This window comes from Nycticebus coucang, chromosome 1, assembly GCF_027406575.1.
Source record: "Nycticebus coucang isolate mNycCou1 chromosome 1, mNycCou1.pri, whole genome shotgun sequence".
NCBI classification, from domain to species: Eukaryota; Metazoa; Chordata; class Mammalia; order Primates; family Lorisidae; genus Nycticebus; species Nycticebus coucang.
This window is the reverse complement of record NC_069780.1, coordinates 82023917-82048085: the sequence shown is the minus strand read 5'-3', so window position 1 is coordinate 82048085 and position 24169 is coordinate 82023917. Positions and strand designations below refer to the sequence as shown.

At 36.7% G+C, this 24169-nt stretch overlaps 1 protein-coding gene across 4 annotated transcripts in view; it reads left to right on the top strand.

Moving 5' to 3' along the window:
* Window positions 1-9905: 9905 nt before the first annotated feature.
* MAP9 (microtubule associated protein 9) overlaps window positions 9906-24169 on the top strand; it is a 52761-nt gene continuing 38497 nt past the window's right edge. For 3 of the 4 annotated variants that reach the window (XM_053583392.1, XM_053583402.1, XM_053583373.1), the window contains exons 1-4: window positions 9906-10025; window positions 10769-10915; window positions 12107-12191; window positions 12912-13232. In XM_053583392.1, coding sequence (XP_053439367.1) covers window positions 10841-10915; window positions 12107-12191; window positions 12912-13232 — 481 coding nt within the window. In that variant the 5' untranslated portion in view covers window positions 9906-10025; window positions 10769-10840. Of the gene's footprint in view, window positions 10031-10768; window positions 10916-12106; window positions 12192-12911; window positions 13233-24169 lie in introns of all 4 variants that reach the window. The other variant, XM_053583382.1, reaches the window with a different exon arrangement.

Sequence of the window (24169 nt, the reverse complement as noted above, 5' to 3'; positions counted from 1 at the left end):
ATCCATTCTGGAAAAGATGAAATATAGAGAATTGAAATGGGTATAGTAGCCGATTCAAGAAATACTCCATTTTTTGAGGAAAAAATTAGCACTATTATTAACATTACCAGAATCTAAAAGTATTTAAACTCTCATAAGTTAATTGTCCTGTCCTTGGAAAAATCTGTTCATTACACATTACCACTCCAGAATTGCCTTTATCAAAGTTTAAATATAATAGAGTTGAGGAATTTTTAGAAAAGTAAAACAATTTTCAATAAATCACAGCAGAGAGGAATAATAAACTATGGCAAAATATATGCTGTATTAATCTCTACTAAGACTTTAATTAAAATTTCTTGGACATTTATGATTTTTATATGATATTTTTCTAGATTTCAATCCTATTATGAGACTATTAACACTATTTAAAACATCTCTCGTCCAAATTAATAACTGCTTTGGCAATTGCTGCTAAAAGGCAAGAGAACCAAATATGAGTGAGCCCTCAGGCTGCTACTGCTACCTTGGGGGGGGGAGGGAGAAGATTGTGGCTCAGAAATTGATTTAATTTCTATAAATGTTTCTTCCATGGGAAATAGCAATATCACCTTGCATTGAACTTAGTTACAAATGTACCCATAAATGCAGGTAAATGAATATTGTAATTTTTAAATTAACAACTTATATAAACATAGGCCAAGTACATATATTTATTAAATTTAAATACAAAACTAAAAAATAGTATTCTGAACAATAAAATAGACCCCAGGAAGTTATCTATAGATTGATAAATTGAAAAGAGATATCTCAAGCCAAATGATGGTATGTAACATATTAAATTGTAAAAATCCTATATTAAGGATCAAAGTATCTGTTGGGTCCTGTAGGACCTGGAAAATCTCAGCATTTGTGATTGATTACAAAATCAGAGGTTGATTACAAGTACACAGGGCAAACTCAGCAAGTAACCTATCAGCTAGAAAAATGATAATGTAAGCTGAGGCTGTGTTAGCAGTATCCAGACCTTCAAAATGGATTGTTCCTTTGTACAGGTTAAATAACATCTATGTTACTCTGTTCACTTTAAGATACAACTCTTGGGGGACAAAGTCAAACTATATTGTCCAGAAAAACATAACCAGGATGTTGATGAATTTTGAAACTATGAGAAACATGAGAAATAGCAGTAAAGGGAAATGTCAAATTGTGGCAAGTGCACTAAATCTTGTCCAAAATTCAAGTTTTTTTCATGTGTAAGGAAAATTAGATTTATTTTCTGTGACTCTGTACAATACAACTAGAACTAATGTATAGAAAATTGGGGAGCATATTTTGATTAAGCATGAAAAATAAAATTGTGATAGAGTTGTTCCCAAAGGAACACATGCATCCTATGCAGAAGCACTCGTTCCATGTCATGGGAAGCATGAAGATAGGTCCCTTAACACTGTCAAAGTGTATCAAGAATTAAATAATTATTTCTATAGCATTCCAGCTACATACAAGTAAGTGTATCACAGTTCAACTGGACAGTGAATATCTCTAAATGAGACATAACATTCTTGAATTGCTTTGTCTGAAAGAAAATAGTCTAAACACATTTGAATATAACCTTTAAGACTGGTATTCATAAGCCAGATGCAAAATCATGTCTTATAACTTTATTGTCTAACTTCATTTATAATGCCGAGATTTTTAAAAGGGTGGGACTAAAGTTTCAAAAGATTTTGAAATGTAAGCCCTCTCAAAAATTTTTTGTGCTATCTGTACCTTTTCAGATACTATGAATTTTTTTCCTTGACATGCATAAAAACAAGCGTAACAAAAATAAGAGAAGAACAGATTTGCTGACAGATAAAAATTTATCTTATCTAACAGATATAACAGTGACTATTTAAAGGGAATTTTGTGGGCTTTAATTACAGAAGAGAAGGAGACATTTTAATACACAATGCAGGAAAAAGAAGACTGTATAAATTTTTTATGGGGTACACTCTTTATTCTGTGTCCATAAACAGAAAAAAATTAGTAGGCTATGGGTTGCATCAACATGCTGTTATAAAACAAAAATCCGACATCTGGATATAGGCCAAAGGATAAAAGCATCACCTTATAATATTATATTTACTTAAGAATTAGAGAAGTTCATTTTAAGGTTAAGAAACTTGCATAATAGAAAATTCTTATCTAAGTTTACTCTAAGTTTGGCTATAGTATATTTATATAAAATGTCTCAAAACTGAATGCATGATTGGGCAATGTAGTGCCTTTGAAGTTACATAAAGTATTTAGGAATGCCTTACCATTCATCATTGCCTGTTTTAAACATAAATAGCTTTAATTCTAGTTCCTGTGACCAAATGGATTTCTTCAACAAAATTATATTAAACAATATCCTCTGAATGCTGGGAATAATAATTATGGGAATAAAGTAAATTTAAAATATTTCATTTTTACCCACAGAAGAGCATTTTCCAGCTACATGTAAATAATTCCTCCTTCCTTTAACCCCTAATGTTTCATTTTTAAAAATAAACAATATTTTATATTTACATTTTTATTTGGTATCTAGTTTTCATTTGAAGACAATGAAATTACTTCAATTCGTATACAATGAAGTATACGAAATTACTTATAAAGGAGACAACAAGGAGAGTTTAACAAAATAAAATGCAAATAATAATTTAGGAAATGAAAATGCATCATTTATCCCTGTAAGGTAAAATGAAGGTATGTAATCAATAAATAAATTTAAGTGAAAACCATCCTCATAATATTCACAGAAATATATATTGTAAAAAACATCCTGGAAGGCAGTAAATATAATACTATCTAATGTACATATATTTTAACCGAATAATTCAATCTCTAGGATTTTATTGTAAATAAAGTAAGAAATGTGCCACCAGGCTGCTTACAGGAACCATAAATAACCTACAGGACCATCAATAATGTTCTTTTAAAATATATATAATTGTATAAATGTAGAATAATGCACAAATCAGTTTTTAATTTACACAAAGGATTTTCAAACATCATGACCAGTTTATAGAAAAACTAATGCGAGCATTTTTATGTGTATAGAAGAGAATCTTAACTATTAACACTGATCATGGTTGAGTTTGGGAGAACAGGAGATGAATTGGGAGGTAAGCAGCTTAGATACTACATACTGTCTTTTGAATATATATTTTATAATTATTTTCTTGTCACATTAAACCAGTAAGTTTCTAAATTTCTCATAATAAAGAAAAATCTGATTATTCAAAAATGTTTATGAAATGATTTCATAAGGAGTTAATTTTTCTATGTTTTTTTAAATCACTCTTAAGCACAATGAATTATCCCAAGAGTATTAATGCTCCCGTGCATGGTGTATCTCTGGATGGTAAATCCTTTGCTGCCATCTTCTGGAATTTGGTTTCTAATTCATGCTATGGAATTTCTGAAAAACATTTAGAAGAGATAAAGAAGCAATAATTACATTCTACATGAGCACAATGCTGAATCAAAATTCGCTTTTGTGCAGGGTGTTTAATAATTGGTTTTATTCTCATTAACTAACAGTTAGGCTCTGGACCTTTTTTAAACAATTCCAAAAGGGACGATCTTTTATAAAGAAATTCCCACATGCCTAGACTTTCTCTAATGCTGGATTTTAACTCCAAAAAACTCATAAACTTATAAACTCATACAATGATAACAGATAACATATAACAATCTAATAAGCAATAACATGTTAATAAGTGATGTTTTAAAAAATCCTGAAATAAGATTTGTCTTGAAGAAAATATGTACAAAGCAGAAAGGCACTGAGAAATTCCATATAAGGGGGAGCTACAGGTAGAAAAATAAGATCCATGGAAATACTCTACACTGTGCATGCTAATAGATCAGGAAAGAAATAAAACACTTGATCAATTTCCTATGTAAGTATACTGCTGTTTTCTATATGTGAGATGTTATTAAAGGTAAGGATTAAATTTAAACAACATAATAAAGACAATGTAAACAGTCTTGTCTAGGATATTTCCAGGCAAGAATAATATTCCTCCAAATTTACAAGAAAAATCTGTATCTTAAGATGTTATTGTACCTGACTCTTCCCCTTCACCACTGACTCCTGGAAAGATACCCTCTCTCTTTGTCCCACTTTCTTATCGCCTATTCACTATACACAATGTAATCATCTTCGCCTTCCTTTTCACCCAGTCGAATGCTGGGAAATGTTTAACTTCTGGCGAGGATGGGGGAGGGAGGAATGCCCTGATTTTGTAGCATTGCAGCATTTTCCCTTTTCAAATAATAGCACTACTGCTGATTTAAAAGTTGTCAACTTGATGTCTTAATGTCAGTCTCATCAAGAGTTGGGACTGGGAGTGCATAATGCACAGTCCTGAGCAGGTGTGAGCTCCAGCATCCTCCCTCTGGTCCTTCTACTGAAACTGTTCTTATCTAGAGTGAGCTACGGAGGCCAGTGACCTCTGGGGGACAATTGTAGTTTGTTCCTCTATCTTCTTGGCTAATAGGCACCATTGGTCACTCCCTTACTTGTGAACCATTTTCCTTTTTTATTCTTTTCCTATTTCTCTGGCAGTTGATTGTCTTCCTGTGCTAATTATGACCTCTGGCCACAGCCCAGTCAATGTTTCCCAGGGTCCTATCCTCTGTTCCTTTCTGTATTTGCTCCCCTTATAATCTCAGCTTCACATCCACTCCCTTCTATCACAGCACCTCAATCTCAGCGAGTCTCAGCCTTGTATCATGCTGTTCATCCTTCCTAAGAACACAACTCTTTTTCTTTTTTTCAGACAGTCTCAAGCTGTCGCCCTTGGTAGAGTGCCGTGGAGTCACAACCTACAGCAACCTCAAACTCTTGGGCTTAAGCAATCCTCTTGCCTCAGCCTTCCAAGTAGCTGGGTCTACAGGCACCTGCCACAATGTCTGGCTATTGTTTGGTTTTAGTTGTCATTGTTGTTTGGTGGGCCCAGGTTGGTTTCAAACCCGCCAGCTATGATATATGTGGCTGGCGCTCTAGCCGCTTGAGCTACAGGCGCCAAGCCAGAACACAACTCTTTATCTAAGTCATCAATCATGTTATTTACAGTATTTTAAATATATTTATTCTTTTCCATGTTCACTGCTATCATCTATTTCACAAGCATACCACATGTCTCCTTAGCAAATACCATACGTTCCTGCATGACATCTTTTATCTAGCCTCTTTCCAAGTTCTTCTCTCCCCACTCGGTTCATCTGCCAGTCAACTGTCAATATTTCCTTTCCTTAGCACAATATAGTCATGACATTTCTTAGTTTTTCCTCATTTTTTTCTTATAGGCTAAAATATTAACTGGATAAGCCATAATTAATGCTGCTTCCCTGCTGTGTGTAACAGACTCCACCAGAAATAAGACATATTAACATAAAATTGTCTATATGTGTGTAAATGTGTATATACTATCTAGTTTTTGCTAGTCTGAGTATCAGAATCTTGATCAAAGAAATCAAATATAAAACATGAAAATGTAACATAGGCGTTTTATTAATTTCCTACTGCTCCCATAGCAAATTATCATAAATTTAGTGGCTTAAAACAACACACACATTCTTTTGCAGTTCTGGAGATCAGAAGTTTAAAATGAGTGGGCAGGGCTACATTCCTCCTGGAGGTTTTAGGGAAGAATCTGTTCCCTACTCTTTTCCAGCTTCTAAAAGACTACCCCTGTCCCTTAGTCATGGCCCCACATCACTCCAGCCTCTGCTTGCATTGTGGTCACACCTCCTTCTCTCTTGACTCTTACCCTCCTAGCCCCCTCTTATAAGGACTCTTATGACTACATTGTCTCCCCCAGAAAATCTCCCCATCTTGAGATCATTAGCATCTTCAAAGTCCCTTTCAACATATAAACTAACACTTTCACGGGTTCTGGGAATTAAGACATGCACTTTTCAGGGGGGCCCACTATAGCCCATAGTACTTAACTTTCTTGCATCAGCCTGCCTGGTTCCAAATCTTGGTTCTATTCATTAATATCTATATGTTGGTAAAAAGTAAATCATTTTTCTGTACTTTCATTTTCTCGTCTGTAAAATGTCAATATAAAAAGCACAAATTTCACAAGATTTTATAAAGACTAAATTAAATGATGGGAGTAGAGTACAAAAAATTCTAGACCCAGAATAGTTAGCAATATACAGGTAGCAGAGGTAGTTTCTAACCAGATAGTGTATCTAACTAGAACAATATCCATAGCGGACGTCTAACTGAGGACATTACCCTGATAACTGAAATGGTTCATCAAAATGAAAAGTTTTGATCTAGAATGAGGAATCATGCTGCTTTCGTTGCATAATGATTTTTCTTTGTAACATGATAACCAAAAAGAATGTACACTGGTATGTTTGAGTAGCAATACCTAGTTTTCCCTGAGTAACAATACCTAGTTTTCCCTCACTTATAAGCTCTAACCAGAGTAGAAGGTCATAGTTGCTTTTTCTCAAGAGTCTGGTATTTCCCTTCTTCAAGTCCCTTGCTATTTTCATCCCATAAGGTGGTATGAGCATTGGAAAATGCACCTGGGTGTTTACTCTCAGTCTGTTCTAACAGGGGCATTCAGTGCTTAATGTCAGCATGATCTATCAATTGATATCCATGGGAATTTGTTTTACGTAATGCACTACTCAAAATGCTAGATTGGTGTTTTACTTATTCAACCAGAACAGGCTGTGAGAACAAGACTCTCTGTCCCTTTTTATCTCTTCCTAAACTCCAATTTGTGCTATCAGCCTCAAGACAATAAAAACCTTGACTGGTGGGATAAGAACCGGAAACTTTTGAAGGTCACTTCTCAGCTGCTTCTTCATCAGTACATTAGTCTCCTCACTAGCCCTTTTTGCCCAATAGGCAACATAATCTGAGCACTACCACCATCAGTCTTGAGTTCGAAGCACCAATGCTCAACCACCTAAAACCACAACCAGCTTAAGCTTCATACTTACAGCTGATTTCTGTTGCTTTAAATGTACTTCTAAGCCTCCCTTCTCTCCTAAGCTCCTTAATGAGCTCAAACTCACTTTCTCTGTGAAAATCTTCTAGCACCACCAGGATGAATTCTTCCTTCTCTCTTGAAAACTTCTCACTTTGTTCATCAAAGGGGGTATTTCTCATAGTGCATCGTCACTATATGTATGTATACTCAGCCTTCTGGCAGTCTCTCATTTACAAGAGCCCTACAAGAGACCTTTGGACTCTCAAAAACTGACCCAGAATGTTATTCGCATGAGTATACTGAATGGATGGATGAGTGGGTGATGGCAAAACTCAGAAATAAAAAGGGAATTAAATTTAAAAAAATAGCTACGCAAATCCTTCTGAAAAATAAAAATAAAACAGAAAACGTATATAAGCTACTGAAATTGTATGTTGTAGTGCTTTAATTTTGAAGTATCTATGCTCTTCTTTAGGAATGCTTCAAAAATTGTTTTTCTTTTTCTTTTCTTTTCTTTTTTGAGACAGAGTCTCAAGTTGCCACCCTGGGTAGAGTGCAGTGGCGTCACAGCCCACAGCAACCTCCAACTCTTGGGCTTAAGCAATTCTCTTGCCTCAGCCTCCCAAGTAGCTGGGAGTACAAGCGCCCACCACATCACCCAGCTACTTTTTGGTTGTAATTGTACTTGTTGTTTGGCAGGCCTGGGCTGGATTTGAACCCGCCAGCTCCTGTGTACATGGCTGGCGCCCCAGCTGCTGTGCTACAGGTGCTGAGCCTGTTTTTCATTTTAAAGTGACATGTATTTATGGTACATGAGTTCATTCAACAAATCATATATTTATTGCCAACTAAACATTAGATATAATATCATCAACTCGGGTTTTATATAACGTTACTATTAACATATACTGAGGCTGTCTGAAAATATTAATACACCTATTGGATTGTCTGAAAATGTTAATATACTACATAAGATTCTGCATTTTAGTGAAAATACATTGTTTTTTGGGTCTTGTGGGGAAGTAACCAGTTAGATTAAACTATCTTTGTTTACCACAGATTTCCAAGGCATAACTTGATATCATCTTTTAATTATTATCATCTATTAATTATTAAGTTGAAAATCCAAAACTAGTATGTTCTGTAGAAAAGACAGAATCTCTTCTGAAGGGCCCTTTTTATTAATGTGTTTGTGAACTTTATTTCCTTTAATCATACCTAAATTAAAATTTTAGCCAAAAGAATAAAAAAAGAGCAGATATTTTTGTGTAAGTATAAATATTTCAACATGAGAAAATTAGCATTTCATATATAAGGAAAATGTAGACACGGTCCTCCTATAGTAGGCATAAGTAACTATGATGAAAACATAGCTGTTGATTAATATTTCATATCGATCAGAAAAAATAACAGTAATTGGTAACAATGGAAAATCTTTCTCTTAGGCAGAAATTCACTCAAATTTTTAGCAAATGTTGATCTAATGTTGTTTTTAAACAAGTTCAATAATATAAACTGAACATTTTTTAAAAGATGAGTTGGAAATATTTTGAAATTTTTTCTCTTATTTCTTATTATGCACATTGACTTTCAATACAATTATTTAGTAAATATTTCAATTTGTTTATAAATAATTGAATATGTGAGATATTAATATATTTTAGAGATAAGGAAAAAATATCAGGTACAAGTTTTATTTCTAGTCAGTGAATTCATTCAGATAATTCAACTAGGATTGAGCTTTTTAAAAATTAAAAATAGTAAAGATACATGTAAAGACTTGAAATGAGTCAAGTGGTTTTTGTTTGTTTTAAGATTACCTATGCTAATTAAATGATGTTGATTTGATTTTAATCAGAATATTCACTAAATATAAAAAGGGGACAATTCTACATTGAAGCAAAATGTGAAATGGACTTTCGGTTGTATGGACAAGAGTCAATTTTTCCCCAGGTCCTTTGTAGCTGAGTTAGATAAAAGGCAAATCTAATATTGACTGAATGTAATTCCAGGCGCTCTTCTAAGTATTCCATCTGTGTTATTTTATTAAATCTCACAGCAACCTTCAGGTGGCTAATATTAATTACCTCCTTTTTTCAGATAACAAAATGGAGTGAGACCTTAACCTGCCATCCACATGTGTGCCAGGATGCAAACATGCGACCCAGTCTGACTCCGGAGCCTGCAAACCTCATTACTGTGGTATTTGTCCCGTCAAGTGACACTCTATTTCGGTTCACAGAATTCCATGTCCTCACTGTTGCTAAACCGACGAATGTGCTTTGGGCTCACGCTACATCTGCGGAAAAAGACCTGTACCTCCTGGCAAGGGCAAGGCTCTCAGAACGGGAGCTGGGCGGGTCCTGTCTCCTAGGCGACAGCAGAAATGCTCAAGCAGCCGGAAAGGAGACGCCATCTCTCTCTCTGGATCATTTTTCTTTTCCGTAAAGAAAAAAAATCCTACCCCGCTCTTAAGTCTCTTGCAACCTTCCTGTTAGAACCAATTTCATTCAAGTTGGCTTCCTGGTCACCTATACGCCGCTAAGGAAAGCAATTAGATCTATTGAATGGCTTGAATGTGCATCGCCTGTTGCATTTTTATCAACCAGGTTGGTGATTCCTAAAATTCAGAAGCAAGAAGTCCTGACTACTGGTGGTAACGTGGTGGTGCGTTACTATTTATACTGTAACATAATATTTCTATATCGCTATGTATATAGCGCACCCGCTTCTCAGACTCAGGGAGGGTGACGTCACTTCCTGTGCCCCGGTGGTTGCCCAGTGACGCTTTGGGCCGAGGGGCGGTTTGGTACCCGAGAGACCCGGAGGTGGGGTAGTCACTTCCTTCCGGAGACTCTGTTTCCTAGCAACCGCCTCCCAGCTCCTCATTCGCTCCGCCCCCTCGCTCAGCCTGTGCCCGCTGTTCCGGCGCTGCCAGGCCCGAGACTAGGGCCGAGGTCCTCAGGGTCGCGGGGAGCCTGCCGCAGGAGTGGCGAAGGTGGACACAGAAAGCGGGACATAGAGGCCGGAGGAGACCGGACGGAGATCTCAGTTGGGTGTGCACGGGGCTGGGGTGCGCCGGGCGCGGTGAGAAGGAGGCGGGGATCCGGGCGCCACCTGGCTAGGCCGAGAATGGTCCCAGGGCACGCGCTGCTGTGGGTAGCCCAGTGGCCGAGACCCAGGCCTCCTTACCCTAAGCACAAGAAATAGCAATTTTAATGCAGCTCATCGCGCAGACTTTGTCATTCTGTTTTACACAGCCCTGTTAACACTTCTATGAGAGGGGAAAATGGCTTGTCAAATCCATCCCTGGACATTTGTTTAGCATGATGGTATTTTTTCTCTGGGTAGCGCTGTATGCAGGCATTTTTTTCTGTGTGTGTGGTATTAGTTGGTGTTCATGACTTTTATGCTGGCGATCTTCTTGGTAGCCTTATAAATAAGGCGTGACTGGTCGGAGTGTACTTTTAGAATAGAAGAAAGGTGACAAGGTTTATTGGCAGTATTTTGTTTAATTAGCCTGTTGAAATCATTTATTTGCCAATTCTTAAAATCGTTGCAGAACTGTTTTAGGATTACTTCCATTCATTCGAGTTCTCCTGTTTTGCAAACAGCCTTGTGAGAATTTGGCATTTCTTTACAAGAACTCTTTACTTTTTTAAGTGAAGACGCAGCTCAGTGTTCATATGGGATGCTTTTCTTATTCGCTTTGGCTTTGGGGAGCACCAAATGGGTGATAGAAGTTCTCAAGCATGCAATGTATTTTTTCTGTATTTGTTTTTTCTATATTTCAGCCATCATCCCAGGTTAAATTATTCCAATATCTATTCACAATTTTATAAAGGTAAAGACAAAAATAATACACTATGTCTGATGAAGTTTTTAGTACAACTTTGGCATATACAAGGAGTCCAAGAGTTACCAAAAGAACTACTTTCCAGGTATAGTATTTCAAAGCAATTTTATTTTGAAGGATTTTAGAAGGTAAACACTGTATTAGGAATGTTGGACTTGGTGATTGTAGGAACAGTCCTATATAAAACAGAATCAAATCTTAACATTTCTTTTAAGGTTTTGCAGATGTTTACTTTGGGTTCCAGTACAAGTAAACTCTCTGTCTAGCTTTGACACCACCAAAGCAGCCTCATTATTAGGTTCTTACTGAGTTAAAACTTAAATTGCAGTTTTATTTTTATTTGTTTTTTTAAGTCAAAAAGCTTCATTTATTTTTTTTAATTTATATGTCCAGGCACAAGGACAATGAAATATATTTTCCATACAAAATATTATATATATTAAGTAACATACAATGGTAACAATGCAGTGTAGGTTTCTTGGGAAACAGACTCTGTGATAGAAATATACAAGCAGGAAGTGTATTTATTGGGCAGTGCTGTCTAGATGAGGACCGTGAGAGTAAAAGAATGAAGCAGGACAGACAGAGCAAGAAGTTGAACTCTACTGAAGTCCTGACAAATATCTCAGTTGAACCCTGGAGGAACCTCTGAAGTTGGGAAAGCCCCTCAAAGATACCTGAATTGAGGGAGGCAATGGCCAATCTTTGGATATCTGCCACCCTACAAACGTGAGTCTTGAATGAGATGACTTTTGCCCGGCTAAAGAGAGTTGTCTCATTAAACTGCAACTTTAAATTGCCATTTTTATATAAAAACATTTTTTCCACTGTAACATAATAATTGAGTTTTTTCTATTGGGTCACTACAGTTTTGAACTCAGCCTCTAAATTTGAAGTGTGGATTATAATAGCCATTTCTACAATATGCTGAAACCAAAGTTTCTTCTATAATGGCAATTTCCATAATAATAAATCCTATCTAAATTGAGTCCCTTCTTGCCCTAATTATAACCTGCAATTAATTTATTTGATATTGTTCCTTTCTTCCACTGTAACTATAAGCTCTATGAGGGAGGGTTCTTTTCTGTAATGCTCTGCATTGAGTTGGAGGGCTTAGGTGCAAGGCATAACGTAGGCTTATAGTGAATGCTTATTGGATGAATGAAACCTAAGTTTGAAAGCACTTATAAATGAAGCATTGTTTAGTTAAAGAATTAATTCCAAATATGAGACCTCCACATTTGGATGGGAATTGATTTTGATTATCTCATTTCAGGATGAACTAATAAGAGCAGTTACAGCTCGCTCAGCCAGACAGAGGAGTTCTGAATACTCAGATGACTTTGACAGTGATGAGATTGGTATGTGACAGTATAGGAAAGTAACTACTTTTCTTTTTCACTTCCCTTTGTTTTGTGTTTTGGCCACCTCCATCTTCCATAATCACTTATGTTAAAATAGTACCTATGAATTCACTAGTTTTTGATTTCCAACTTTTTGAGTAGAAAGCATCTTAATTTTCAAGATGTTGTATATTGTCCTTAGTTGTTTCTGAATGTGCACATGAAAATATAAATTAATTGAAAGGAGGTTTGCAATAAAAAAATAGGTATGTGTGGGAAATCACCTTGGAGAAGACAAGTTTATTTTTAAGGTCAACCCTAGGAGGCCTTCCAGCTAGTTAGTCTCTGGCACTCACAGAACTAAGCTTTGGTCACATTGGAAGCACTTTTATAATGCTTGTTATAAATCGTGTGTTTTTTGACTATAATAAGGGGCCGGATTAAAAAATAGGCACTTTATGTTTCATGTATTAGTTTCATTATGATTTAATTTGGCACCCTATACACACTCAATAAATACATTTTAAATAATGAAATTGAAATTATTTTATAAATGCCAATGAAAACGCCCAAAGTTAGCTGCTTGTTAGAACTGCAAATCTCTTTATAAAATAGATTTGCATGTATCCATTTTAGTAATTTCATTTCAATCTTTAAGGTAACTCTACTTGTTTAATTTAATGTAACCATCACAATTTTGAAAAATACTGTCAAAAACATTTTTTTTCCATTTTTCAGTTTCCTTAGGTGATTTTTCTGATACCTCAGTAGATGAAAATTCATTTAAGAAAAAAGTGAATGATTTTCAGATATCAGATGATGAAGAAAAGAATTCTCCAAGACTGTCTTTTTTAAAAACCAAGAAATCAAACAGTGACATAATCAAAGATGAATCAGTATGTGCCATCAAAAATGATGACGAAATGGCATGTGATGGTTGTGAAGATGTAGTTGTAAATTCCTTATCTGATTCTCAAAATAAAGACCAGGAAATTGAAAAAGAGAAAATTGAAGTGAAACCTAAACCCAGAATTCTTTCAATCAAAAGTTCATCTTCAGGTAATTTATTTAAGATTATGATAATCACATCTCTTGAAAATTTATTTTCAGATAACCTGTCATAGCATCTTTAATGTGGTAACCTATATATATTTAATTTAGAAAGTCAGACTTAACTTTTTTATTTTACAGACATAAGTCATGATAATAGAACTAGAAAGAAAACCTGTGATTCCTGTGTATGGCTGTACATTCAGCACCTTCAGTTATCCATAGCTGCAGATCCCAAAACACCTAGACCTGCAAACTTCAATTTTATTTTTAAGGATAGAAAAAAATGGAATCCTCTCTAATCCCCCTCACATGCCAGAGATTAGTTGTAGCAGCATTGGGACTAATCCTTAAAATTATTCTATCTTAACATTTTTGCCAGAAAATTTGTTTGACATTTATATATTTAAAGGGAGAGCTTTGTTGTTGCTGTGGTTTGTTGAAGCCTTCAGGCTTGCCTTGAGAAAAGAGGAGACCCTTTTGTCTCTAAGAAAATTCACTAAGGTTCAGTTTTCCAAGGGGAAGTTCCTGGTGTGATCATTTATTACAGTAGTTCTCCCCATAATGCTCAATGAGTTTTACAATGCTCAATGAGCTTTAAGGACAAGGAGCAAACGTAGAAAGAAGCAGGGACCAATCCGGAATTTTTTTTTTTTTTTTTTTGAGACAGAGTCTTATGCTGTCACCCTGGGTAAAATGCCACAGCTCACAACAACCTCAAACTCCTGGACTTAAGTGATTCTCTTGCCTGAGCCTCCCAAGTAGCTGGGACTACAGGCGCCTGCCACAACGCCCGGCTATTTTTTGGTTGCAGTTGTCATTGTTTGCCAGGCCCAGGCTAGATTCAAACCCGCCAGCTCCGGTGTATGTGGCTGAGCTACAAGTTCCGAGCCCACACAGGAACTTTTGCATTGCAGGTTAAGTATTTATATCTTCCAGTCTTCTTTCTTTCTGTTTTATAAAGGATATATTAGTAAAAATTGTAAAAAGATCTCCTTAGGTTATATTGTAAGTGTAAAAAGATCTCCTTAGGTTATATTGTAATGCAGTGCTGGTAAATATTTCATGTTTTGCATAAGATATCTTTAATAACATCATACAAAACTTAATTTCAGGCATATTCGGGAGACCTCCTCCAGCCTCCCCCACAATCCCATTAACTTTAAGATGAGGAAAGGCTATAAGTGAAAAGATTACAATAGTGTCCAGGACACTGGGAAAAAAGCCACTGTATATTAGTTATGTATGACTACAGCAAATAGACTAAACCTCACTCTCTCCAGGAGGAGGGGGATAAAGCCTTTTCTTATCTTACCAAATAGTTTTGCGAACTTATTGAAGTACATCTCAGAAACTATAAAATGCTACAAAAATGCAAACATGAGGCACAATGAAAGAATTAACATGCTAACATGGACCGTTTCGATGTTGTGAGTAAAAAATCAAAGGTGAAGAAAGGGGGAATATAAGTGAACATGGTTATCAAGAAAATGTGAACATATAGCAGCTAAAAATTGATCTGAGACAGGTTAGTGTATATAATTAGAAATTGGTAGTGGATATTCAATAAAGTAGTAATCCACCTATTTCATATCTTTTTAAAAAAACCTACGATGAATTAAATGAATAAGGAAATAGTGTATTTTAACCACTAGGTGGCCACAATTATAAGTGCTCCACTTAGTTATATGTAGTATATACAATATTATATTCAGTATGTATAACATAATTACCTAAATAGGTAATTTTATACATTTGAGCATAAAACAAAGCATTTTTTAAATGTATGGGCATTTATTTTTCTTTTTGAGAACTTGACAATTCTTCTGGAAGTGGAATTTGATATAAAATATACTAAAGTCATTATTCTCGGGTTCTTCAGGTTGAATAAAAATTGAGGCTAGTGGTACTAAGATAATGTCTGACACATGGAATACATTAAATGTTTAAATGAATCAATGAATACATGAATTATTTGTGATAGAGGGAATGTAGTTCATGAATTTATCCTCTGAATTCTTTGATTTTTTTTTATACAGTACACATATTTGGAGCCCTATTTTTAATGTGGTAGATATTTCTGAGTAGCAAGTAATGTTTTATAAAAATATGAGAACTTGAAGGTTTTCTCTGTTTTTTCTTTCTTTTATAAGGAATTCAATAATCAGACTTTTTATTTTGTATGACTTTCACTCATTACATGAGTAATGATTATAGAAAGTATTTTCTTCAGGGTATGTTTTTGTGATGAACTGTGAACATGAACTGTGGAGGCAGGATGTTGCCACTTTATTCTTGTATCTGCAGCTTACTAGAATTTTTAATCTTGGGCACAAGGCCTCTTTGATCCTTGTGTATTCATTTTAAAAATAGGGATAATAGTTGAACTGCCTCTGTGGATTTCAGGTAATTAAATGAATTTGCATATTTGAAGTGCTTCTAACAATATTGGCATAAATTTTAAAAAGCTATAAATGTTTTAATAATTTATTTTACTATTTAACATCTGTTAATAAGATATCATTTTTTTTTTTTTATTGTTGGGGATTCATTGAGGGTACAATAAGCCATAAGCCAATTACACTGATTGCAATTGTTAGGTAAAGTCCCTCTTGCAATCATGTCTTGCCCCCATAAAGTGTGACACACACTAAGGCCCCACCCCCCCCTCCATCCCTCTTTCTGCTTCCCCCCCCCATAACCTTAATTGTCATTAATTGTCCTCATATCAAGATTGAGTACATAGGATTCATGCTTCTCCATTCTTGTGATGCTTTACTAAGAATAATGTCTTCCACGTGCATCCAGGTTAATACGAAGGATGTAAAGTCTCCATTTTTTTTAATGGCTGAATAGTATTCCATGGTATACATATACCACAGCTTGTTAATCCATTCCTGGGTTGGTGGGCATTTAGGCTGTTTTCCACATTTTGGCGATTGTAAATTGAGCTGCAATAAACAGTCTAGTACAAGTGTCCTTATGATAAAAGGATTTTTTTCCTTCTGGGTAGATGCCCAGTAATGGGATAGCAGGATCAAATGGGAAGTCTAGCTTGAGTGCTTTGAGGTTTCTCCATACTTCCTTCCAGAAAGGTTGTACTAGTTTGCAGTCCCACCAGCAGTGTAAAAGTGTTCCCTTCTCTCCACATCCATGCCAGCATCTGCAGTTTTGAGATTTTGTAATGTGGGCCATTCTCACTGGGGTTAGATAATATCTCAGGGTTGTTTTGATTTGCATTTCCCTAATATATAGAGATGATGAACTTTTTGTCATGTGTTTGTTAGCCATTCGTCTGTCGTCTTTAGAGAAAGTTGTATTCATGTCTCTTGCCCATTGATCTATGGGATTGTTGGCTTTTTTCATGTGGATTAATTTGAGTTCTCTATAGATCCTAGTTATCAAGCTTTTGTCTGATTGAAAATATGCAAATATTCTTTCCCATTGTGTAGGTTGTCTCTTTGCTTTCGTTATTGTCTCCTTAGCTGTACAGAAGCTTTTCAGTTGAATGAAGTCCCATTTGTTTATTTTTGTTGTTGTTGCAATTGCCATGGCAGTCTTCTTCATGAAGTCTTTCCCCAGGCCAATATCTTCCAGTGTTTTTCCTATGCTTTCTTGGAGGATTTTTATTGTTTCATGCCTTAAATTTAAGTCCTTTATCCATCTTGAATCAATTTTTGTGAGTGGGGAAATGTGTGGGTCCAGTTTCAGTCTTTTACATGTAGACACCCAGTTCTCCCAACACCATTTATTGAATAGGGAGTCTTTCCCCCAAGGTAAGTTCTTGTTTGGTTTATCGAAGATTAGGTGGTTGTAACATGTTAGTTTCATTTCTTGGTTTTCAATTCGATTCCAAGTGTCTATGTCTCTGTTTTTGTGCCAGTACCATGCTGTCTTGACCACTATGGCTTTGTAGTACAGACTAAAATCTGGTATGCTGATGCCCCCAGCTTTAATTTTATTACTAAGAACTGCCTTAGCTATACGGGGTTTTTTCCGGTTCCATACAAAACGCAGAATCATTTTTTCCAAATCTTGAAAGTACGATGTAGGTACTTTGATAGGAATGGCATTGAATAGGTAGATTGCTTTGGGAAGTATAGACATTTTAACAATGTTGATTCTTCCAAGCCATGAGCATGGTATGTTCTTCCATTTGTTAATATCCTCTGCTATTTCCTTTCTGAGGATTTCATAGTTTTCTTTATAGAGGTCCTTCACCTCCTTCGTTAGGTATATTCCTAGGTATTTCATTTTCTTTGAAACTATGGTGAAGGGAGTTGTGTCCTTAATTAGCTTCTCATCTTGACTGTTATTGGTGTATACAAAGGCTACTGACTTGTGGACATTGATTTTATATCCTGAAACATTACTGTATTTTTTGATGACTTCTAGGAGTCTTGTGGTTGAGTCTTTGGGGTTCTCTAAGTATAAGATCATGTCATCAGCAAAGAGGGAGAGTTTGACCTCCTCTGCTCCCATTTGGATTCCCTTTATTTCCTTGTCTTGCCTAATTGTATTGGCTAGAACTTCCAGCACTATGTTGAATAGTAAAGGTGACAGAGGACAACCTTGTCTGGTTCCAGTTCTAAGAGGAAAAGCTTTCAGTTTTACTCCATTCAGTAAAATATTGGCTGTGGGTTTGTCATAGATAGCTTCAATCAGTTTTAGAAATGTGCCACCTGTGCCTATACTCTTCAGTGTTCTAATTAGAAAAGGATGCTGGATTTTATCAAATGCTTTTTCTGCATCTATTGAGAGGATCATGTGATCTTTATTTTTGCCTCTGTTAATATGGTGGATAACGTTTATGGACTTGCGTATGTTAAACCAGCCTTGCATCCCTGGGATGAAGCCTACTTGATCATGATGAATGACTTTTTTGATGATAAGCTGTAATCTATTGGCTAGGATTTTGTTGAGAATTTTTGCATCTATATTCATGAGTGAGATTGTTCTGAAATTCTCTTTTTTGTTTGGGTCTTTTCCTGGTTTTGGTATCAGGATGATGTTTGCTTCATAGAATGTGTTGGGGAAGATTCCTTCTTCCTCAGTTTTTTGGAATAATTTCTGCAGTACAGGAATGACCTCTTCCTTGAAGGTTTGATAGAATTCTGGAGTGAAGCCATCTGGACCAGGGCATTTTTTAGTTGGAAGCTTTTTTATTGTTTCTTTGATCCCAGTGCTTGAAATTGGTGTGTTCAGGAGGTCTATTTCTTCCTGGCTGAGTCTAGGGAGAGGGTGTGATTCCAAATATTGATCCATTTCCTTCACATTGTCAAATTTCTGGGCATAGAGTTTCTGGTAGTATTCAGAGATGGATCTCTTGTATCTCTGTGGGATCAGTTGTTATTTCCCCTTTATCGTTTCTGATTGAGGTTACTAGAGATTTTACTTTTCTATTTCTAGTTAGTCTGGCCAATGGTTTATCTATTTTATTTATTTTTTCAAAAAACCAACTCCTTGTTTCATTCATTTTCTGAATGATTCTTTTGTTTTCAATTTCATTGATCTCTGATTTGATTTTGGATATTTCTTTTCTTCTACTGAGTTTAGGCTTAGATTGTTCTTCTTTTTCCAATTCCATAAGATCTCTTGTGAGATTGTTGATGTGCTCTCTTTCTGTTTTTCGAATGTAGGCATCTAAAGTGATGAATTTTCCTCTCAAAACTGCTTTTGCAGTATCCCACAGGTTTTGATAGCTTGTGTCTTCATTGTTGTTATGCTCAAGGAAGTTAATGATTTCCTGTTTTATTTCTTCCTGCACCCATCTGTTATTCAACAGAAGATTGTTTAATTTCCATGCCTTTGGGTGGGGTTGAGCATTTTTGTTAGAGTTGAGTTCCACCTTTAGTGCCTTATGGTCCGAGAAGATACAAGGTAAAATTTCAATTCTTTTGATTCTGTTGATATTTGTTTTGTGTCCCAGGATATGATCAATTTTGGAGAATGTTCCATGGGGCGATGAAAAGAATGTATATTCTTTATCTTTGGGGTGGAGTGTACTATATACATCTATCAAGCACAATTGTTCTAGGGTCTCATTTAAGTCTCTTATATCTTTGTTTAATTTCTGTTTAGAGGATCTGTCCAGCTCTGTAAGAGGAGTGTTAAAGTCCCCTGTTATGATGGTATTATCAGATATCATATTGCTCAGACTGAGTAAGGTCTGCTTCAAGAATCTGGGAGCATTTAAATTGGGTGCATAAATATTTACAATTGAAATGTCTTCTTGTTGTATTTTTCCCTTGACCAATATAAAGTGACCATCTTTGTCTTTTTTGACTTTAGTTGCTTTAAATCCACATGTATCTGAAAATAAGATTGCAACTCCTCTTTTCTTCTGAATTCCATTTGCCTGAAAAATTGTCTTCCAACCCTTGACTCAGAGCTTGAATTTGTCTTTTGAAGCCAGGTGTGTTTCTTGCAGACAGCAAATGGATGGCTTGTGTTTTTTAATCCAGTCAACCAATCTATGTCTCTTCAGTGGGGAATTCAAGCCATTAACATTTATTGAGATAATTGATAAGTGTGGTAGTATTCTATTCGTCTTATTTTGTGAGAGTCCATTGCTTAGTTTTATCTTTTGCATCAGTGTGGAGGTTAGGTTCTGTCTTTTAATTTCTGAGTTCTTACTTTGCTGCTGATCCATTGTGGTGGTCAGTGTGCAGAACAGGTTGAAGTATTTCCTGTAGAGCTGGTCTTGTTGTGGCGAATTTCCTCAATGTTTGTATATCCGTAAATGATTTGATTTCTCCGTCAATTTTTAAGCTTAGCTTAGCGGGGTACAGAATTCTGGGCTGAAAATTGTTCTCTTTAAGTAGATTAAAGGTAGATGACCATTGTCTTCTTGCTTGGAAAGTTTCATTAGAGAAGTCTCCGGTCACTCTGATGGATTTGCCCCTGTAGGTCAACTGGTGCTTACTCCTGGCAGCTTGCAGAATCTTTTCTTTTGTCTTGATTTTGGACAGGTTCATCACAATGTGTCTTGGAGAAGGTTGGTTAGAGTTGAGGCGACCTGGGGTCCGATATCCCTCTGAAAGCAGTGTGTCAGAATCTTTGGTGATGTTTGGGAAATTTTCTTTTATATATTCTCTAGTATGGCTTCCATTCCTCTGGGGCATTCTTCTTCCCCTTCTGGAATTCCTATAACTCGTATGTTGGAACGCTTCATAAAGTCCCATAGTTCTGACAGTGAACGTTTTGCTTTCTCTCTCTTCTTTTCTGCCTCTTTTACTGTCTGAGTTATCTCAAGAACTTTGTCTTCTACCTCTAAAATTCTTTTTCTGCATGGTCTAACCTGTTGCTGATACTTTCCATTGCATCTTTAAGTTCCCTAATTGACTGTTTCAGTTCCTTCAGGTTTGCTATATCCTTTTTATATTCTTCATATCGTTCATCTCTGATTTGATTCTGTTTTTGGATTTCCTTTTGGTTATTTTCCACTTTATTAGCAATTTCCTTCATTGTTTCCATCATTTGTTTCATTGTTTTCAACATGTGTATTCTAAATTCCCTTTCTGTCATTCCTAACATTTCTTTACAGGTGGAATCATCTGCAGTATCTACCTCATGGTCCCTTGGTGGGGTTGTTCTAGACTGGTTCTTCATGTTGCCTGGAGTTTTCTGCTGATTCTTCTTCATGAGTGATTTATTTATCTGTTTCCTTGCCCTAATTTTCCTTTCAGTTCCTCTTGCTCTTTAAGTTCTTGTGCCTGTGGACTAAGGGTTACAGGACCAGAAGGGTGAGAAGTTTTAAGAGCAAAAAAGGGATGAAAGAAAGGAGGACTGAGTGATAAGAAAAAACAGAAAGATAGAGAAAGGAGAGGGGGTGGGTATAAGGAAATTGACAAAAAGAAGAGAGGCACAGAAAGAGGGAGACAGAGCAATATAGGTGTACAGTAGGGTACTTTGACACAACCTTAAAAAACCCCACCTTCTGGGGGTGCCCAGTTGGGTGGTTCCCTTGAGGTCAGCAGCTCTTTGCTAACCTGATCAGACACAGTACCCCACCTGCACCAAGTAGAGAGGAAAGACAAAAATGCTATAAATCAAACCAAAACAAGCAAACAGAAAACTTTACGGGGATAAAATTGGGTGAAAAACCAAATGATAGCGGTAGAAACACTAGCAAAAATGAAGTTCTAGTTATTAAAAAAGGCAGCAATGGGAAATTATAATTAAAGTAGAAAAATTGAGAAAGAAAAAGGGATCTGTATGGAAAAGATTGAAATTAAAAAACAAAAGATCAACAACGTCAAAATAAACAAAAAATACCAACCAAACAAAAAAAAAAAGAAAAAAATTACACAACCGAAAACAAAGCAGTTTGTATATGTTATTGAATATTGTCTGAGCAACACGTGGTCTTCTGGGGTTTGAGATGTTAATCACAGTTCTGATACGACTGGAGGCTGCTGATTTCTCAAACCCCAGCAGGTAGACACCCTAAATCTCTCTTCAGCCCACTTAAAAGGCACTTTGAACTTGTAAACTTGCTGAGCAGAAGCTTCCCCAGCTTTCTTGCTGGAATCACTGCTGAAGTGGCTATCCACTTACCCAGTGTGCCAAAACCGGTCTCACTCTGCCCCTGAGGGTTAGGGCTGCAAGGCGGCTCAGACCCCACCCTTAGGCTACTTGGTTGCTGGGTTACCAGCTCCCACCCAATTCTAGCTCTGCGGCCCTGAGGGCGGAGCTTGCCGGGGCAGATCACTGACAATGGTTCCGTGTGACCCACCGCCAAACACTATTAGCTCTGTCTGGCTCAGCGGCTCAGACTGGGGCCCTAGACAACGGCCAGAATTCTCCCCAGGGCAGTTCAACTCAGTGCCAAGTCCAAGGACACCAAAACAGTTCACAAGTAAGGCCTTTCTGGTTTGCAGTCTCGCTGCTACTGAACTTACAGTTGTGGGCGGGTTTAGATGGATTGAACACACGCGACCACTTGCTGGTTTTCCACTGTTTTAGTCCTCCTCTTGGGGTCCAGAAGTCTCTTGCTGACTCCCTGTATCCTCATAGGAGTGATGATAGGCAGATCCCACCAGCCAGAGATGCCTGGAGTCCTATCTCCCCAGACTTAAGGTGCCCAGATGCAAGGAAGCTGTTACTCGGCCACCATCATGCTCCGCCTCCAATAAGATATCATTTTATTTATTTACATGTATTTATTGTGAATACATTATGTTTTAATTTAGTATCAGCACTGTGATAGTAACTAAATCTTGGACATTGAGAACACATAGTAGCAATCATCCAACACATTACAAGTTTGTTGGAAGATGTACAAAAGGCATAGTGAGAACACAGGATGAGCACGTAAAATTACTTGAAGACATCAGGAAAGGCTTCCTAGAGAAGATGGTGATAATAATAACAGTAATAACAAATAATAGCCATAGTCACGACTCTTGGCTGTAAGTGACCCAACCCAAACAAACTTCAGTGGAAAGGGGAAGTCATTGCCTTATTGAAGATGGCTGTCAGAGGCCTTGCTTTAGGGGTAATTAAAGGACTCAATGGGTTTTAGGATGCCTTTTGCATTCTCTTTTCTCCCCTTTACTTCTTCCCTAACTCCCTGCTCCTCTCATCCTCAGCCCCAGTTACTATAGCCCTTGGTCCTATTTTTCTGTACTCACAGCTCCTTTCTCTCAGGTAGTTCTTCATTAGGCGCTAACAGTCTCCACATCACATCCTCCTATCTCCATGACCTTCAAGGCATGTCTTCCAACTCCAAATAAACATATACTGGTGCATCTGCCTGACCTCTGGACCACTTGCTTTTGACAGTGGAATTGAAGTTTCTATGACAAGCTGGGAATGGGATGTATCCTGGATACACTCTTCTCACTGAGTATGGAGGAGGTATTTGTTAATCCCTCAAAATCACATGGATGGAGTGGAGGAGAAACTACCCCAAAGAAAGCAGCAGTGATAAACCTAAAAAAGAAAAAGAGAAAGAAATGTTCACCATAATTGTCAGTGAACTTTGAGTGTTTGCCTTGTGATGAGACACTATGCTACACACTATATAGAATTTTACTGAGGTCACACAGGCACCTTAGGAGTTTTTAACTAATTTTGCTAGTGGAAAACCCTCCAATGTATAGAGGTTAAATGATTTGTATAATGTTACAGAGCTAATAAGTTTCAGAGCCAAGGTTCAAATATGAGATGTCTAAAATAGTCAAGCTGCTAGAAACAGTAGAATAGTGGTTGCCAGAGGCTGGGAAGAGGGGGACCTGGGGAGTTGCTATTCAACAGGGTAAAGTTAAGTTATACAAGATGAATAAGTTCTAAACATCTGCTGTACAACATTGTGCCTATAGTTAACAATAATGTATTTTGCACTTAATGAATTAAGAGGTTAGATCTCATGTTAAGTGCTCTTATCATAATAATAAGAAAATTCGACTCAACACCTTTCAGGCATTATAGAACATGCTGCTTAAACTTAGGCTCAAAAGACATACAAGAATTTTTCAGGAGGAGGGGCAAAAAGTAGACATTCTAGGCAGAGGGATCAGCTGGGGGTAAGAATATGGCAGCAGGAGGGATTGTGCCATGTGTGTAAAACCGCTATTAGTCTAGGATTTCAGGTACACAAATTATGAAATGGCTGTGCCAGTAGATAGGGCATTATAGGTAGTCAGGGGCAAAACCATGAAAGCCTTCTATATATCTCAAAGGCAACTGCACTTTCATTCTGCAGGATTGGATCTCTAGGGAACTACTGAAGAATTTGTGGAGAGAGGTGATGCAATCTGATCTGCATTTTATAAATATCATGAATGCAGTCATCTGGGATCAAATGGACAAGGAGCTGACAGTGGGGTTGTAGGAAGTGGAGTAAATGAGAGAAGTATTTAGCAAGTGGAACCAATAGGATATAGTGGTGCCTTGGATATAGGGAAGAACAGTGGGAGGAATCTAGGACTCTTGGATTTGGG